The sequence below is a fragment of the Xyrauchen texanus genome, chromosome 12, assembly GCF_025860055.1.
Source record: "Xyrauchen texanus isolate HMW12.3.18 chromosome 12, RBS_HiC_50CHRs, whole genome shotgun sequence".
NCBI classification, from domain to species: domain Eukaryota; kingdom Metazoa; phylum Chordata; class Actinopteri; order Cypriniformes; family Catostomidae; genus Xyrauchen; species Xyrauchen texanus.
In genome coordinates, this window is record NC_068287.1 from 43225080 (window position 1) to 43245552 (window position 20473).

The 20473-nt window shown below is 39.4% G+C and overlaps 1 protein-coding gene across 12 annotated transcripts in view; it reads left to right on the top strand.

The window, feature by feature from the left end:
- LOC127652796 (nuclear factor 1 X-type-like) overlaps nucleotides 1-20473 on the top strand; it is a 211539-nt gene that overhangs the window by 29348 nt on the left and 161718 nt on the right. Inside the window, exon 1 of one of the 12 annotated variants that reach the window (XM_052139182.1) lies at nucleotides 3057-3268. The exons of the other annotated variants lie outside the window; for them this stretch is intronic. Coding sequence (XP_051995142.1) covers nucleotides 3242-3268 — 27 coding nt within the window. The 5' untranslated portion in view covers nucleotides 3057-3241. Of the gene's footprint in view, nucleotides 1-3056; nucleotides 3269-20473 lie in introns of those variants that run through there. 12 annotated transcript variants of the gene reach the window in all.

Sequence of the window (20473 nt, forward strand, 5' to 3'; positions counted from 1 at the left end):
TTATACCTTTTACACTTTATACTATACTATACTAAAAAAACTATTCAATACTATATTATACAATACAATACTATACTGTTCTATACTGGTCTATACTATACAATAGTATACTATACTATACTGTTCTATACAATACTATACTATACAATATAATACTATACTATACTATACAGTACTATTCAATACTGTTCTATACTGGTCTATACTATACTGTTCTATACGATACAATACTATACTATACAGTACTATTCAATAATATACTATACTATACTATACTATACTATACTATACTATACAATACTAAACTGTTCTATACAATACTATACTATACAATATAATACTATACTATACTATACAGTACTATTCAATACTGTTCTATACTGGTCTATACTATACTGTTCTATACGATACAATACTATACTATACAGTACTATTCAATAATATACTATACTATACTATACAATACTAAACTGTTCTATACAATACTATACTATACAATATAATACTATACTATACTATACAGTAGTGTTGTCACGATACTAGAATTTCTAACTTCGATACGATACCTTGAAAAATATCGATATTCGATACCATTTTCGATACCACAGAGAAAAAAACTGCCACAATATTAAGAGGGTAGAACTGTCTAGAACATGACAATGAGGTATATTTTACATGAACAAAATGTCCTGAGGTATTGCACTTGTTCAAAAGCCTCTCAGATTGCCATACATTCAAAAACCAATAAAGTGCAAGTAAATAAAAAGTGCAATCTTTTGTATTTCCAAGTCAAATCAAATCCAATCTCAATGTCAACAAAAGATACTTAAACGTCAAGGGGGTTGGGGTTGACTAGCTTTCATAAGGTCTCTCGCTCTCTCCCTCTCTGCCGTGCACGCGCTATGTATGTTGTGTGCGCGCTATCTATGTTATGCGTGCAGTATGTTCTGTCTCGCATGTGCGCTATAGATTCCGGGAGATTTGAACTAAATTGCGGGCATCAGGGAGACGCTATCAATATGCGGGAGACTCCGGAACTTCCGGGAGACTTGGGATGTCTGGCTTCATATCAAAAATATTTCCAGATAGCACTCCTGCTGTGTTCTTTATCAAACAAAACTGGTCGCTGAGCGCCGCATGCACTCGCCATCTTTACATTCACTTCACTTTTGCTATTTAACCAGAGCGAATGAGAGGAGTGCGAGTGTGTGTGGTGTTTGTCAACGCGCCTTTGGAGAGAAGTGAAAGTGACAGCTCGGCTAGTATCGATACTTAGGGAAATCAGTATTGGTACCGTTCAGATATTTCAGTATCGATATTTATCGAAATATCGATATTTTTGACAACACTACTATACAGTACTATTCAATACTGTTCTATACTGGTCTATACTATACTGTTCTATACAATACAATACTATACTATACAGTACTATTGAATAATATACTATACTATACTATACCATACTATACTCTTCTATACAATACTATACTATACAATAGACTAGTATACTATACAATACTATACTATACAGTACTATTCAATACTATACTATACAATACAATACTATACTGTTCTATACTGGACTATACTATACAATAGTATACTATACTATACTGTTCTATACAATACTATACTATACAATATAATACTATACTATACTATACAGTACTATTCAATACTGTTCTATACTGGTCTATACTATACTGTTCTATACGATACAATACTATACAATACTAAACTGTTTTATACTATGCTATGCTATACTATACTATACTGTACTATACTATACGGTTCTATACAATACTATACTATACAATACAATAGTATACTATACAATACTATACTATACTATACAGTACTATTCAATACTATACTATACAATAGTATACTATACTATACTGTTCTATACAATACTATACTATACAATATAATACTATACTATACTATACAGTACTATTCAATACTGTTCTATACTGGTCTATACTATACTGTTCTATACGATACAATACTATACAATACTAAACTGTTCTATACTATGCTATGCTATACTATACTATACTGTACTATACTATACGGTTCTATACAATACTATACTATACAATACAATAGTATACTATACAATACTATACTATACTATACAGTACTATTCAATACTATACTATACAATACAATACTATATTGTTCTATACTGGTCTATACTATACAATAGTATACTATACTTGTCTATACTATACTGTTCCATATGATACAATATTATACTATACAGTACTATTCAATAATATACTATACTATACTATACTATACTATACTATACTATACTAAACTGTTCTATACTATGCTATACTATACAATACAATACTGTTCAATACTATACAAAGCAATACTTTTATATAATACACTATACTATACAGTTCTATACTATACTATACAATACAATACTATAAAATACTACACTATGCTGTTCTGTACTATACTATACTATACAATACAATATTATCCTATACTATACTATACTATACTATAAAAAAATGTTTCAGGCAGCCAAATATGTGCTTCATGTTCAGGTAGAAATAGCTGCATATTTTAACTTTTTTTATGTAAAGTATACTGTACTATACTATACTATACTACACAATACAATACAATACAATATAAAACAATACTATACTGTTCTATACTATACTACACAATACTATACTATACTATAATATACTATACTGTTCTATACAATACTATACTATACTATACTATACTATACTATACTATACTATACAATAAAAAAAATGTTTTAGGCAACCAAATATGTGCTTCATGTTCAGGTAGAAATAGCTGCATATTTTAACTTTTTTTAATGTAAAGTATACTGTACTATACTATACTACACAATACAATACAATACTATACTACAGTATACTATACTATACTAAAAATACTATACTATACTATAAAAATCTTAACTTCTAATAATAACCATGCAAGCATTTACACTCAAAGCGTGACTCATAAGACACATCGGACAGACAAATAAGCCGTGCATTCAGTCAGAGAGAAGAGAGAGATAGACAGAGAGCGGGAGACCGCGTGCAAGAGGGAGGGAGAGAGAGAGAAAGTTTTCTCTTCGTAAAACTTTGTGCAAGCTTTCACTTTGAAGCGCTTTAGGCGGAGTTACAGCAGCATGGAGTGAGCGAGCAGGACCCAGCGCAACACTTCTCTTCAATAACGCATCTGAATAATAAACATGTACTCTCCATACTGCCTCACACAGGTAAACAACGCCTTATTATTCGTTTCACTTTCTGTCAGGTGATCCCTTCTACATTGCGACTGTCGCGCGTGTACGAGAGCTGTCTTCTGCACTTTTCCATGTTTGGTGGCACGTCTCCAACTTTCTTTTACGCGTCGCTTTGCGCGTGGTTTGAGCAGAAAATGGCGCTTCGATACGAATCTATTTGATTTAAAAGCAGGACAGAGGAGGAACAGTGCACGGATACATAGAATTTGGACTGTATGTGTAAAGTTTCGTCTTATATTTTCCGCGCCTACTTCCCCTCTCCAAATCTTTGACTTGTGGAGATTGTAAGATGCGTACGGGCTTTGGAAAGTTCCGCGTTTGACGTTGTCTCTGTTGAGTTTTAATAGCATGATCGCTTGGCATGCACAGATGTATGTAATATGTAAATGTAATACCCGATGCATGAAAGATTATTTTGGAGAGGTCAAAGGTCATCAGAATGCTAGTTTGCATTAATTTCTCATCTGACCCCATGAATATGTGTCATTTTAATTGCTGTTATGCATCTCATATAGGAGATTTGCAATTAATAGTCAGATATGGTTAAAGACATGCATCATTTGTAACAGGATTTTTATGCACCTTGTGAAAATATTGACTTGAAAACTTCCACATATTAATTTCTGTAAGGCCATGCTCAAATACTTTAATTCTTTGCAGTTGTATTAAGGGCTACATGCATATTAAGTCATGGCTCTAGTTTAATTCTATGTTTAAGTACCTTTTTTTGGCTTTTATTTATTTACATCTGCTGTTATGCATCTCATATTGAAGATTTGCTATTATTATAATTATTATAAATATATTATGCATATGTGTTTAGAGACATTTTAGAATTTGTAACTTGGTTTAATATGCAACTGGTTCGAATACCAACTTTATATATATATATATATATATATATATATATATATATATATTTCTGATGTATACTTGATGAATCTGAAACCATCTAATGATGCATCTATATTATTTATGCAAGTTATAGTTTCTTAAGATGTTTCCAAACTAACGAGAATTGCAAATTTATGCCAAAACACATCAATTAAATTTTTTTTCCTAAAAGGTCATGATAAGATGCTTTTCATAGCTTATTCTTTGCTGTTATTAATTTTTGTGTTCATGCTTGGCTCAAGTTTAATTTAGTTTAACGCAGCAATGTAGCTGTTTTATGTGCCTTTTTTATTTTTTTGGCTATACTTATTTTAAATTGAAAACTGTGTTGTTGATTAAATATTTTCGTCATAGTTATGCATGCGTCATATTGTGTTTTTGCAGTATTTAATTATTTTTTTGTGCAATAGTCTTTTTGCCACACCGTGTGCTGCACTCGATCCGGAGTCACTTTGCTCTTTGATCGCATATTTAGCCATTAGATGTATTTTAAGATACTGGACATCTATAGATGTATGCAAAATAATCCCAACCCCCCAATATGATCCTTTGATCTTTAACTTTAATATTTGATACGTTATTCAAGGAAGTTTGCATTCAGTCGCATCTGAAGGATTTTATTGTGCTTTGTTTGCACTAAGCGTATTATATTTTCTGTTTTGCATTTCAATTATACCGTGTATTAACATGGATATTGAGAATAGTTTTACCTTGTCTTAAAACGTAAACCTTCTTTTCTAATTGCAAAAATGTAACACTTTAAATAAACTTTTGTAGTTAGTTATTGTGTATAAATGCTTGCAAAATGATATGCACGTTGCAAATAAACATTTCAAGACAAATATTTGAAGTTCTCTTGTGTTACAAGAGCTGAAAGGCAGAGGATGACACATAAGTCTGTTTTTACTTATAAGCAATATCCAAATAAAATGTCATTTCAATCAGTTTAAACGCTTTGTAATGTATTACGTCTATTTCCAAAGTCACAAACGCACACTTTTCCCCTTTTTCTACGGATGTCTTTGTCTCACAGTACTTGCATTTATCTAACCCAGCGTACACTGGAAAGAATAGCTGCCCTTTATTCAGCACACGATTCTTTCTCAAAGTTTTTCCGCAGCAGTTAGTGCATTCTCACTGTCAGATGGTGAAGATGTTTATGTTCCTGTCTTGGCGGACAGTTGGCTTGCAATGCATGTGCAATTCTTTAATTCATTCCCGATTTTTACAGTGGTTCTATTAAAACAAGTTTACATCCATGCCCCCCACCGCATGCTTGCAGAACCAGGGAGTGTGTGTTTTTCTTCGGGCATGCAAGCTGCGGTCTGTTTCCCATTAAAAATACAATAGTTACTGTGCTCACAGTTGTGTTGCTTAATTGATTAAAGGGTGCAATTTGAACATGGAATTATTTCGTTACTTAATGGACGTATTATGTCTGGAAAGGATGTCAAAGGGGTTGTTTATAGCATGCATCGGAATATTATTTATATAGCTGTATGTTTATTAACAGGTACAGTAAATCGGATATTATATGTGCAAATCGTATGTTTACTGTAAGTTGCCTTCGCGGTATATAGTGTGGGTTGTTGCTGCAGATTTATCTACAGATTTTCGTGTTTGTGTTGCACTGAACCAGACCTGTGCCTGCTCCAGAGAAAACAATGAGAGTGAGCCAGTCGCAACAGGAAAAGCAAATATATTATATTATTATATTACAGGATATATTCATGTTTTTATTGGCCAGATTAAAGATATTAATCTATCTATCTGTCTATCTATCTATCTATCTATCTATCTATCTATCTATCTATCTATCTATCTATCTATCTATCTATCTATCTATCTATCTACCTACCTACCTACCTACCTACCTACCTACCTACCTATCTATCTATCTATCTATCTATCTATCTATCTATCTATCTATCTATCTATCTATCTATCTATCTACTTAACATGTAGTAATATAATTTGATCAATTTGAAAGCATTATATGGTGGACTTTTTTCAATTGTGCGGTCTGTGCGTCCGTCTACAGTTTTTGTGCTTGAATTTCGGAGCTTTGTGTTTCATGAATGCATTTACAATTTGGCTTGTTTGATGCCTGTTAAAATGACAACATGTCTGGAAGAACATGAATGGTATTAAATGTAAATACAAATCTTAAAAGAGTTATTGGGAAAAAAAAAAACTTTTCTGGAATGCCGTCTGGATTTTTTCACCCATAAATTGGAGTATTGCGGTTTAGACCAAGTGGGCTTTCTGATGTATTTGTTGTGGGGTAGTAATGTTACTGATGTAAACAAATGGTGCATGCTTAAAAAGCGTCCATTAATGGTACATTAAAGAAAGAAAAATGATCTGTTGTTGTTAAGGCTTTTAACTGTTTAATTGTAGATCGTAATGTTGCCTTCTGCGTTAAATTCTCTTATTTACCAAAGAAATGTAACAGGCCGTTGAAGGTCATTTTAAATGACATGAATTTGCTTTGTGCTGAAAATGAGGGTCGACATCAAAAATTCTAATTATGCACTTGTATTTTGTATAATTAGAGAGCGAGAGAGAGAGAGAGAGAGAGAGAGAGAGCGAGAGAGAGCAAGCGCGAGAGAGAGAGGCGCGAGAGAGAGAGAGCGAGCAAGAGAGAGAGAGAGAGCGAGAGAGCCAGCGAGAGAGAGAGAGAGAGAGTGTGTGTGTATGCAAGTATAAGAGATTATCAGATACAGCTGCTTGGGTCACACCTGCTTTTTTAAGCCTTGGTGTACACACAGATCACACACAGTTATTAACACACATAGTTATTTAAATTTCAGAACATGCAACCTCAGACCAAGCTTAGCTATTTTGTTATGTATACAATTTTAGTTAAGGCTAAAGTGGCAAGAATGACTTGGAGTTGCAAATGTATGCAGTTGCATTAGAAATATAAGCACTGGATTTCGTGGATACGTTTGCAGATGTGCCTTCAATTTAAAAGCAAATGTTAACAGACCACTTGAAAGTAGTTGGTTTACGTAACCAACACGGTATGAACTGGGTCGGGCTGCCTGGTCTACCACACATTTCGTCACTTTTCTCTTTTGCTCAGTTATTGTAAGGATCGGTGAGTCCGCTGGTTTGTTCCATTTGTGTTTCAGGTGCCGCTGTCTCGTGGAATCAGCTTTGCTATGGGAGCTCTGATCGTTTCCATGGTAATGCTGATCATGCCAACTATATTTACCCCACTCTGTTTGTGTTCTTGTCTAGATCGTTGCTCCGTGTTAGTCACTCACCACTCTCTCTCAGTCCTCTCTAGTCAGTCCTGTTGCGTGTTTTCAATATTGGTTGCCAGTCTTCGCTGTAGTGCCTGTATTATGGTTACCATCCGGTTGGTAACTTCGCTCGCCTTGACGCTTCACCTGAGTGTTTTTCATCGGATATCTCTCTGCACTGGATCTGCTCTTCACACTACCACAATGCACACATACCTATGAACACACTATCCTCCAGTGGATTCCTCATGGATCTGCGCTCTACACTAACAAGCCTACGAACACACTCTCCATCACCACGCTGCGGTTGGTGTCAGGTTCCCCTCACACTTCGCTAGCTCTGCTGTGTTTAATTATCAATAAAATCTGTTCCTTTGCCTCCACACTTGGATCTCTGGCCTCATTCTTCTGTCAGACATCAGTGGATGAGTGGATCCAGTGGAGGACGCTGACCTTTGATCTGTGCTTGCTCAGCAGGGAGTTTTCTTGGGTCGCCAGCAGGACCAATTCTCCACCTCCAACCACGCCATTGAGATAATGGTGTCTCAGCTTGCAGAGCTCACGTCACTGGTCCAACATCTTCGCCAGCCTCCCGAAACTGGCCCCAGCGGTTCCCCCCAGCATCGGATGTTCAGAACCCCGTCTCAACCCTCCTGCTCCATTTTCAGATGAGGCGGGGTCATGCCGCACATTTCTCTCTCAGTGCTCACTGTTTTTCTCACTACAGCCTTCCGCATTCCCCTCGGAGACAGCTAAGGTGGCTTTTGTCATAACACTCCTCTCTGGGAGGGCTGGCGTGTGGGTAAACACTATGTGGGACAATGGCCGCCCCTGCTGCTCATTGTTCAAGGAATTCTCGGCACAGCGCTGTCTAATTTTCGATCGTTCGGCCCAAGGCCATGAAGCACAGAGGGATCTGGCCGGTTTGTTCCAGTCGTGGGCTATGCCATCGAGTTCCACACACTCGCTGCATCCTGTGAGTGGAATGATCGAGCGCAGTGGGATCAGTTCCTGCAGGGGTTATCCGATACAATCCAAGATATGCCTTGGACTTGCCTCCCCGTTTTGAAGACCTGGTGGATCTGGCCATTAGAGTGGACCAGCATCTTGCGCTTCGATGCAGCCAACAGCAATCGGTTCCGTTCCTGGGGTTCATCGTCTCATCCGAGGGAGTGCGCATTTATCTGGTTAAGGTCAGAGCAGTTTCTGATTGGCCAACCCCAGATTCCCGCAAATCCTTGCAAAGGTTTCTGGGGTTTGCCAATTTTTAGCGCCGATTCATTCGAAACTGTAGCCAGCTCGCCGCGCCTCTGACGGATCTTGCCTCCATCCGTACTGATTTTGCTGGTCCCAGCAGGGCTGAAGCCACATTTTCTTTAAATATTTTAATTAAAAGGAAGGTTCACATCAGTTCGTGGTGGAGGTGGATGTGTCAGAGGTCAGTGTCAGGGCTGTTCTGTTGCAGCGCTCTTCCTCAGAAGGAAAGGTGCATCCATGCCAAACAGAATCGGACGTCGGTAATAGAGAATTGTTGGCTGTCAGATTGGCCTTGTGGGAGTGGCGCCACTAGTTAGAGGTACTTTTTGTCATCTGGACTGACCATAATAATTTGGAAAACATTCGTGAAGCAAGGCATCTAAATTCCAGACAGGCTCGTCTGTCACCAATTTATGAATTTTTACGCACTTTCCGGCCTCTAAAAACGTCAAGCCCTATGTTTTGAAATCGAGAGTTCCACCGCCCCTCCCGACACCATCCTACCTACCTCTAGGGTGATGGGCATGGCGTCCTGGGACGTGGAGGTTAAAGTCTGCTCCACGCAATGCCACCTTGCCCACCAAGTGTCCAACTGGCCTGTTATTTGCTCCACAATCAGTCCGGACACATGTCCTCCGGTGGGGCCTCTCGTCCAACATCGCCTGCAATTCAGGGGCTGCTCGTACCCAGGCTCTCATTAGAAAGCGATTCTGGTGGCCTTCGCTAGCGCAGGACGTTTGCTGGTTCGTGTCTGTTTGCCCTATTTGTGTGTCTAACAAGACTTCCTGTCAACCTCCGACTGGGCTCCTCCAACCGCTGTCAGTCCCTTCGAGGCCCTGGTTACACATTGCCATGGATTTTGTCACCAGTCTTCCCCCGTCCCATGGCAACATGGTCGTCATGACCATGGTGGAGTGGTTCGCAAAGGCAGCTCATTTCATTCCCCTCCCCAGATAACCTTCAGCGAGGGAGACAGCAGTTGAAATCATGAATCATATCTTCCACATTCATGCCCTCCCAGTCGATGTGATTTATGACAAGGGACCCCAATTCGTGTCACAGTTTTGGGCAAAATTCTGCTGACAGCTAGGGGCTAAAAAGGAAAATTCTCTAATGATTTACTCACCTTTAAGCCATCCCAGATGTGTATGTCTTTCCTTCTTCAACAGAACAGATATTAAGATTTTTGGAAGCACATTTCAGCTTTCTTGTATAATGAAAGTGAATGGGTGCCATGAGGCTGCTGGCTGTTCGATGGCACCCATTCACTTGCATTGTACAAAAAAAGCTGAAATGTGCTTACACAAATCTTCATTTCGGTTCTGCTGAAGAATGGAAGACATACACATCTGGGATGGCATGAGTGTGAATAAATTAAGAGAGAATTTTTATTTTTGGGTGAACTGTCCCTTTAATTAACTCAAGATGCTAAGACTTCAGTTAGTTCAATACAACCTCTGGGCAATCTGAGGTTTTAATTTGCAATCAGTTTTAAGACTTTCACACCTTATAGCAGTTGAATCCAAATTTTACTGAGCAGAGGAGAAAAGTTTTGCATCTCGCTTCAGGTTTAAACTTTAATAACTGTTCTTAGCGAAGAGGATCTGTGCAGATTGACCAAATAAACCTCACGGCTGTGATGGTTGAAGCCATCCGGCCACAAAAGGCTTAACTTTCTCTCAAAAATGACTTAGTCACTGTGGATTGAAGTGAAGCTCTCGTATAGCTTCGCTCCCCAGGCCCGGAAAATGAGTTGGAACATCTGCTCAAGGGATTAAAATCGAATGGAACCGCAGTCTGAATAAACAATAGTTTGAGTTTTCAGAATTGAATACTTTCACCTTAATTCACTTTTTGATTCACTCACACGTCAAGCTCAAATATTCCTTTTTTCGTTCGCTCACTTGTAGTTCTTTTTCAAGTTGTTCTTTCACATACACATGTTCACACTCAAAACACACAAATAAACACTCACATGCATGCCGTGAGTGTTGCTCAAGTGGTGTTGCCACAGTATTAGGCAGTTTTGCAGGAGCTAGTTGTCTATAACTGGTTAGTTGTCAATTATATTCTACATGTTTGAAAGTGTCATGGAGCTGCGTAAATTAAACGGTTTTCTATTAACTATGATCTATTGTTAAACTGTTCTTTATTGTTACCTATTATCTATTAATCAAACTGTTGTTCTAATAACATGCGCTCTATAAGGACGGCTTGTGCTCTTGCTTACGGTCTCCAGCGTCTCCCGTTTAACGTGTTTAGATGTGCTCCTCAAATGGACATCGAGGGGGGAGAATAGGCTGAATGGGGTTAGGGTTGCCACCTGTCCCTTAAAATTCACAATTGTCCCGCATTGCACTGTAATTATAGAAGGAGAAAAAAGTTACAAATCATTTTAAAGGATGAAGTATAGCCTGTCACACCGCAAGACACTGCTGAAATTGCTTAAAATGTCAAATACCCAATACTTGCAAATGTTTTTATAGTTATGCCTGCATTGTTCAGTGATTGATGTCAAATGTTGCGGTTTAATGATCAAATATTTTTTAAATGCTCAGGCAGAATTTGGCTGGAAATTTTGAAGAGGAAATCTAGTCGATCTTACGTTTCACATCAAAGGACCGTGTTGGTATTGTGTGCATATGCGATAATCAGTCTGCTGGTGAAACCAGAGTCTCACGTTTGCCCAAACGGTGTCCAGTGGCGTTGAGCCGTGCTGGTTTCATGGCACAGAAACGGGAGTGCGGGATGGTTACAATGCCATATGGGCACAGAGACACTCTGTTCCTTTTACTAATTCATTCTCACGGGGCGACAGCCGTGTTCCTTAACCGACTGTCAAAGCCCTCGTTCACCCTCTGTAAGGTCTACAATAGTAAAAGGCCACAAACAAAGGCATTCCTTAGCAGTGTTTAGAGACTAGGTTAAATGGATCATTAAGTTATCATTTTATTTTACCTGAGGTTCATTTATTATGTTAAATGAGGTGTTTTGCACCAAAAACAGTCAGTTTTTTGTGACCATATTCCACCGTATCTTTGACCTTTAGAGTCAAACAGACTTTTATCAGTTTTGTTTTTTGCTGCATCCAAAAATTTACATTTTGTCATCATGTACTCACTTTCATTGTTAAAACCTATACAACGCTGTATAGGGATTTTGACGGGAAAGGAGGAGGCAAGAACCGGCTTGACAATATAAATTATAGTTTAATGAAAAACTAAACAAAAGACACAAACACACATGATGGTCAGCTGACCGTAAACGATCTTTCTCACATCGCCCCACCTTCCGCAGTCGGCCTTTATCCCTCTCGGAGGGTTAATTGGCCAAATAAGGGTGTGTATAATCAAGACCCGGCCCTGCCCTCCGCCCTGACACATTCCTCCCTCGTTCTCAAAGGCTGGGGAGCTCCCGGCATGCCGTACACCCCCCCCCCTTTCCCTGGAGAGGGGCGTGCCTTCCGCCCAGTCTGCCGGCAGGTCATCTCCGTCTACCTGGATGAGGGAGGGGACAAGGGGAGAGAAACAGAAATAATTAAAATAGGGGGGTACTTCCTGTAACAGTGTAGTACCCCCTCAAAAAACACTGCAAAATTTAAAAGAGAGGGAAAAGGCCAACACAGAGCGGCAGTGAGAGAGAGAGAGGAGAGAGAGATGAAAAAAAACAAAAAACTCACCGGTTCTCTGATGCACCGTCACGTGGTCTTCCATCACTCCTCCACTCTCTCAGGCAGATGGCAGCCGCTCCTCCCCGGGCAGACCGGAGTCAGACCTACGACCCCCGGCAGAGAGAACGCTCCTCCGCGTTCCCGGAGACTCGTGGGGACACTCCTCCGCCCCTGTCAGCGGCCCTACCTCTCCAGGCAGTCGGGGAGTCGCTTCCCTCCTCCCCTCGCAGACGGCGGTCCTCTCGACCCCTCCGCATTTCTGGGGGACGGCAGGGAACTCCTCTGCCCCTGGCAGTGGCTCCATCGCTCCAGGCGGTCGTTTATTCCAGTCTCCACTCACCTCGTGGACGGTGGCCGTTCCCCGCGTCTGGGCATTCGGGCTACTCAGTCCCCCGGTGGACGGCAGCGGCGATCCCCTGAGTGGACGGCAGTGTCGAGGACTCCACAATGGGGATCCCTCCTCCTTCCCTGGTTGCGGCACCAATGTAAAGGGAACATAAGGGAAAGGAGGAGGCAAGAACCAGCTTGACATAAATAATAGTTTAATGAGAAACTTTAACAAAAGACACAAAAACACACACATGACAGTCAGCTGAACATAAACGTTCTCTCTCTCGTCGCACCACCTTCCACAGTCGGCCTTAATTCCTCTCGGAGGCTTAATTAGCCTGATAAGGGACCGGGTGTGTATAATCATAAGTCAAAGTGCAAAGTCTTTGGTCATTAAGTTTTGGAATTTTTGTGCCAGCAAGCGCTGAGTCTAGGCACAAGTGTGTTTGGCGAAATCGTGTGCGCAAGGCGGTAATCTTGTTCTTCAGAGGTTCTTCTCCGGCACCGTCTCCATCCTATTACAAAGTCCATTCCCTGTCCAGCACCAATGATATAAACAAACAGACAGCAGATTCATAAGTAGTTGGTAGTGTAAATGGAAGGAAAATAAGTGTTGGTGGCTTAGTGGGCTAAAGCACATTACTGGTAATCAGAAGGTTGCTGGTTGCTAATTCATGTATTGAAAGACAAACAAATTAAACCAAAAACATTTCTAAATTTATATCCCACTTCAAACTAAATGAAAATATAATCAAAATAAACCGTTGTTGAATGGTTTTGGATGTGTAGCGAGGGTGACCAGACGGGACAGTCCCGATTTTACAAGCCGCGTCCTGACGGGGTTCCAGTCGGGATGCCTTTTGTCCTGATAATTCATCTTAGCTACTGGTTTGATGTCATTGGTCATCCAACCTAGTCTCATAGAATGAACGTTATATAACTTGGGGCTGGGCGATATGGCCAAAATAAATTTCACAAAATGTTTTTTCTTGTTCAACTATGTCATTTTAGCCAGATAGCTAGCTGCTAGCTAGCAGCTACCGAGCCTCATCTGGCCTCATTACTGGTTTCCATGACAACAGGGCTGTTACACTTCCTAACCAGCTGATATCATGACTGTGATTCATTTAGCCGCTTGCGTCTTTAGCGACACGTACCTGATCTGATCGTCTAGATGTATAACGTAGGCTAAATATAGAAAATTACAAAAAAGTTTATCATCAATATTTTTTTTCTAGAAATATCGATATCGTTTTATCGCCCAGACTTACTATTACTACATTTTGGAAAACTGACTTTTACGTGCTGCTTTCTACTTTTCGCTGCAGTTGAAATTAACACTAGAGGCGCAACAACAACTGTGCGTTTTATTCACTTCACACAAATCAAGAGTACAATGGCTGATTATGACTTTATAAACACTTATTTTTTGCTCTGTTACTCCTGCTATGTTATGGTATTGGAGTATCGGTATACAATTTTAACACATGTATTAAAGACCCATCTGCAGTAGCTCACCTAATAAAGACTCGGAAGACCGCAGTTCGAGCCCAGCCAAACATGCAACCTGACATGTGGGACAAAAGCGTCATAGAAGCATCATGAAATTACGTGTTTGTTTCAGAAAATGTGCTTTTCATATCGCATTTTTTTTCCACACAATCTGTTAGGTTTAGGTGTTGGTTTAGGGTAAGGATGTCTGTTTTGTTCACCTCTCATTTGCTTTTAGGATAGTATTGGTTAAGTTAAGTTTAAAGCTTTTGGTTGGGGAGGTACATTTTACTCATTTAAACCTCCATCCAATATACACCTTAAAAACCTTGTCTTATTACGACAGCATTCACTCGCTTTTGGCGCCCCCACTGGGCTTTCACTGGGAACTGCAGCGAAACGTGTAATGAAGCACGTAATTCCGTTTTGCAAAAATGTTGCCAATGTCAAATAATGTTCATGAGATCAGGCTGTGGTCGTTAAATACAGTATCTTGTCATTGATGATTTTTCATGACATGACCCCTTGAGAGTTACTGCTTATCAGGTACGACCCTACTTTCTCCAATCTAAGCTTAATATGCCAAAACAAATATAAGCAAGCAATTTGTAGGTTAGCTGTTTGAAAACAGTTTTTATTTTCATTTAGTTTTGATTAGTGACGCTGGTGACGCAAAAATAAAAAATAAAAATGTACACTAAAGAACTACTCGTGGCCTTTCAAACGAATATCTCAAGGTTTATAGGAGGTCAAATACAGGAGGATATGTTCAGTCCACTATAGCAGTAATAAATGCCACAAAGAGACTTTATTCTGCTGTCCAGTGTATTAGGTGGTGGGAAAGACAAAGCTAGCCTGAATCAAGATGCATTTTGGCATGGACGAATACGGCAGAGAATAAAGTACCTTGTAGTTTTTATCTTAAGCTTCATGCAGAAAGGCCCAAACCAATCGGCTCACATTCGCTATCTGCACAGCTGTCCCAGTATCCATGGAGAATGGATTCTGACTGCCTTTGCCATGGGAGTCTCCAGCCAAAAGAATAGGAGGATATCCAGTGTGTGTGTGTGTGTGTGTGTGTGTGTGTGTGTGTGTGTGTGTGTGTGTGTGTGTGTGTGTGTGTGTGTGTGTGTGTGTGTGTGTATGTGTTTCCTCCACCCTTCCCCTTCGCTCATGTCACTACTGGCATGGATTAGGCCTTGGCACAAATTTGCCAGTGCACGTAGCACCGCTGCACCTCTGTGCTTGCTGATATGTTGCGCTGTTGCCATGGTAACGTAACACATTTGAACGCGAAAGCAAATTACATAATTTAGCTCGCATATACATAAGCTGTGAAACACAGTCGGTTGGAGTATGATTTGAGCTGATAAAAACATCCTCAATGATAGTATAAAAAAATTATGTTTATTACCGTTAATTGCATTAATTCTTCTGTTAAAACTCATGTATAACTTGAGCTCACATCATCATGGCAACGAAGTTGTAAAATTGGATATTACCTTTATGTTAACATGCATTGTTTGCGTCTCGTGGCTGTACTTAAAAAATAGTATTTTACCATATACGGATTGGCCCCATTGACTTCCATTGTAAGAGTTGTACTGTAACCTCAAGAGACAATCAATTCATTTTTGTGGTAATCACCATTATGGCACAAATGCTGTCGATTGAGTTTAACTTGTATTGAACCTGGAATATTCCTAAAATCTTTGCGTGAACTATCCCTTTAAAACAGAGTGAAACCGTAGCAGCTGTTAGCACAGGGTTGGCATAAAAATGGGCAAATGGACGACAATGTAGGAAATCAGATGTGCGATGCACACAGTCGTATATCGTAGATGTATGAAATTGTCAATCGTCAAAGGATGCATTCATAAATTATCTCTTTTTCTTTGTAGGACAGTATTATGTAGGACTGCAAGTGTTTGCTAGATTTATGTGTGGGCATGGTTGCGGTGGATAGTTATGCCAGTGTTGGCATGGGTTGGGTGCGCGGTGTTGCTAGGCAAATTTTCCCGCTCTGGCTTTGCGCTCCATTGGATCCATCTCTGTCTGTGAAGATCAGTTGCTCTTTGTTTTTGTGTAAGTGCCACGCTATGACAGATGACCAGAACAGGCTAGACGCTTGAGACCGCTATACTTGGTATGAGTCAGAGGTCATAGCCGTACGACCCTTTTGAGGGACACTATAAAAGTGTGACCCTTATCTGATCCAAATATAAACCATCCACTGCAGTGCACACCCATCAACAGGGGTGGACAGTATAACCAAAATCTTATATCATGGTACGGGTCATTTTACCCTCCTAATGGTAAACCTGGTCTAATCACCTGTTATTTAGAGATTTGTATATCAATTCCCAACGGATAAAATCAGAAACGGTATAGGATGGGTATACTTATAAATCGAAGGCATACATAATGCTAAATATGGCGGCTTTAGGAAAGGAAGTCCCATCTTACAGTTAAAAGAGCCAATCACCTTTTTATAAAGACACCATCTGTTGGTTTTCATCAAGGACATACATTGCACATTAGCTGGACCAGCTTGGTAAGTAAAGTTTTTACGTGATCTAAAGGTTAGGAAGCAAAACTGACTATATGATTGTTGTCAGATCTTACTGCCGATTTGAAATGCGTTATTTGATCGTAAGTTTAACCAACCATTTTTGGAGATTTCTGTCTGTGCTTGTATCCCACTTGTATCTAATGGCACTTTTCCACTGCACGTTACGGTTTGACTCGCCTCAACTCAACTCGCTTTACTTTTCTGAGCTTGCATTTCCACTGCAGTTTTGTGCCGCCTCAATGTGGGTGGGATTATAAATTGCGCCGCCTCTACTGTCAGGACATCATCTTAAACATGACACAAACTGACCAAAACAATAACACGAGCGCTAGCGGTTAGCTACTAGCTCATTGTGCTACATAAAGCAGTTGTTGCATAGTGATTTTACACACGTGTAACAGTTAAATTGTCCTGGTTGTTTTAGAAGCCTCCAGTAGCTGGTCGACTAAATAAAGTGAAGCTTTCAAGCGTAGAGTTAACGTAACAAAACGTCCCATCCTCCATCATGGATCAACACCAGTCCAGGGCGCTCTCCGTCCCATTGCTCGCCGGTTTAGATAGCGTCAATTTGGTCGAACCACGTCCCCTTTTCCTTGATGGTTTTGTAGTCACAAAGTTTTTTTTACTTTTCCCTACACTGTTGGGAGGTCCGGTGGTAGCCGTGTGCCGCCAAAAGCTGAGACACTTCCTGAGAGACTTTTTCATTTCGTTCATCGCTAACGAGTGGACCGTCTGCATCACGGTGTGGTTTTGCGCACAGCCATTTCTTTTTACAATTGAAAAGTCGTGTGAATAAATTATACTGTTATCGCTGTTGCTAACTTTAAAACTAGCGGGTTGATGTCGCGTGTCGGAAATCCAGTGACGCTGGTAGTGACGATTCTCCCTGACCAATCAGCAATCTGCAGGATTTTGACGTCTCATGTAGTACTACCTCTACCGAGGTGGTACTAAAAAGAAGTATCAGGTACCAGGTACTATCCTCAGTGGAAAACCCCAAAAAAGCAAGCAAAGTCGAGTTGTACCGTGCAGTGGAAAAGCCCCACAATAGAACGCAACAGTCTGGTTCTGGATGTAAAGAAAACCTTTTCCATATGGGAATTGATTTTTAGCGATAACATTGAAAGACCTACCATGAGCTCTAAGGTTGTATATGATCTCTATCTGTTAACACATTTCAAGCATTGCATTTTAAATACCGTCCTACCACCCAACAACATCATAAAATTTAATTTCAGTCACTGTAGCTCAGCTGATTTCGGAGCATGCACTAGCCACACGAAGGCCATTGGTTCAATTCCCAAGGAACTTAGATAGAAGCATCTACCAAATGAATAAATGTATACTTCTATTCTTTCTCTTAATTTCCTGCTTTCTCCTCCTTTTTTCCATCCCTTTGTCAATTAAAACACTTGTTTAAAACATTCATGCATAATGCATTTGGACGCGCACACACACACACACACACACACACACACGTGTACACACTCTCGCACCTGCACACACTTAAGCACATGAAACGCAGGTGTGCATTCTTTGCTCATGCGTGTCAATCTGGTGGCGACTGCAGATATCACGGCCGGCACCAACAGAGCGCATGCGAGGAAACTGACGGCATGCTGTAGTGCTGACACGTGTGCCAGTTCCTCGGCATCGCATTAGCACCTGGCCATGCCCACAGTTGCACATGTGCATTAGCGCTTATGGGCAACTCCATCTATACATGAGACGAAAAAGTTCCAGTTTTTGTTTTTTATGCCTGTAGGATAGAATAATTACAAAAGATGTCTTTAGTATCTGAATTGTTTCTCCAATGAGATTAAATGGAGAGCAAATGGAGACTTTTGCCTAACCTGGTTGAAAAGATCTGTATTGCTGGGCACCATGGGTTCCTGGTATGCTGGTGTTAATACCAGCCTTGCTTTTTTTTTAATTACTGCTGAAGAAATACATAAATGATGGTTAAAGCCAAAATATTAAATGCCATGGATCAATATTTACTGAGTAATCCATTGTTTTGTAGGGTCAAGATGAAACTTTTTGCCTATGATTTTAGAAAACAACTACAGGTCATAAGAAGTAACCTTAAAAAAGTGTCATTATTTTATTTTTACACTGATATATGTGTATTACAACTTAATACAGGTGACTTCAGCACCCCTTGTTGCATTATATGCCAATGGTGTGAGTCCAAAAATGTGAAAAAAGCACTTTTTTGGTTGTTTTTCCAAAGTTGTTGTGTCCATAACGCCAGACGTATTAAATATATCTTAATATCCTTTTAGATTATGGTTCTGAACAAACTTTCCCTTTCACATCTTCAATTTCAAGGCCATATATGATTACATCCCAGAGATATGGGGCTCTCAATGTGGCTCCATCCGGAAAGTTTGATATTTTACCCATTTTCAATGGTTGACACCAAATGTGGGTCACATGGTATGAATCTGTTAAGTTTCTAAAATACAAAAGAGCAGCTGAGCGATAAAATGTTCCTGTTGTAATTTATTGTTAAATATCTGTGTTTTAGTACTCAAACATATCATATCAGTCTTAAAGGATTTTTAGCTGAAAATGGTGATTCATTTTGCAATTACGTTTTGGTGACGCTAGTGTTGCAAAAATGACTCCCTTCAGCTTTAAAGTATAGGCTAGCTAGCACCATTAAAGTTATTTTAGGGGGCAATAACGTTTAAATTTATAGCTGTGAATTGATTACATTTTAAAAACGAATTAATCGAAGAGTTGCCTGTGATTAATCGCGATTAATCGTGATCAAAATCTTCCGTTGCATGTAGTAATTAATCATGCACTGCCCCACACAATCAGTTTCTATGCTAGGATGTGCAGTCGAGTCGAGCATTTACCACCTGGAATTTTATATATGCCAATTTAACCACAGGAAATAGGGAAAAATATTAATGAAGTTTCAGGACGTGAAAAAAAAAACGGCTACGGCATTAATTGCGTAAATTGTGTTTTTATCGCTTTAAACAATCAACTATTAATCACAGACATTTCTCAGCCCTAAATAAATAAAAAAAATAATTAAAGCAGTATTTTGAATACATTTGAATGAATCTTGATCTATGAATATAACTGAGGACCGTCCCGTATTTAAAGATGAAATTATGCGTCCTGTATCAAATCAATACGTGACACGATTTGTCCTGTATTTAAGCTGGTCCAATTTCTTCACCGCAAAATCGTTCAAGATCATTAATTTTACCTTGATATTTGTTGGAACGTGTCTACGGTGGGTAAGGGACCGTCTGAAAAGTCCTCATATTGTACTAAAATGTGCTACAACTGTGGAGGGTGTGCCCCCCAGCCCCCCATTCTCAACTAAAATGATCCATACAAAGTACATTTTCATGAAGCAAAATTGTGTAAGATATCTAAAATATAAAGGTATATACGTATCTTGTGCCTTAGCGTAAGCCAAACTAGATTTTGTTGTATTGAAAATGATTATTATTATTACATTTTTTTCAGTGTGGAAAAGCCACATTATTTTGAAAACACCTAATATGTTATCATACTTGTTTTACTTGCATTTTATTTAAGCTGAGTTTATTTCTGCATCAAGCTACTGTAAAATGTAGTTAAGTTAGTAGCGTAGCTACATTCAGTTAGTTACCCCCCAACACTGCTTCCAATGACTTCTTCAGAACTTCATGAAAACAGAAAGCAGCGGTGAAACGCCACAGAAG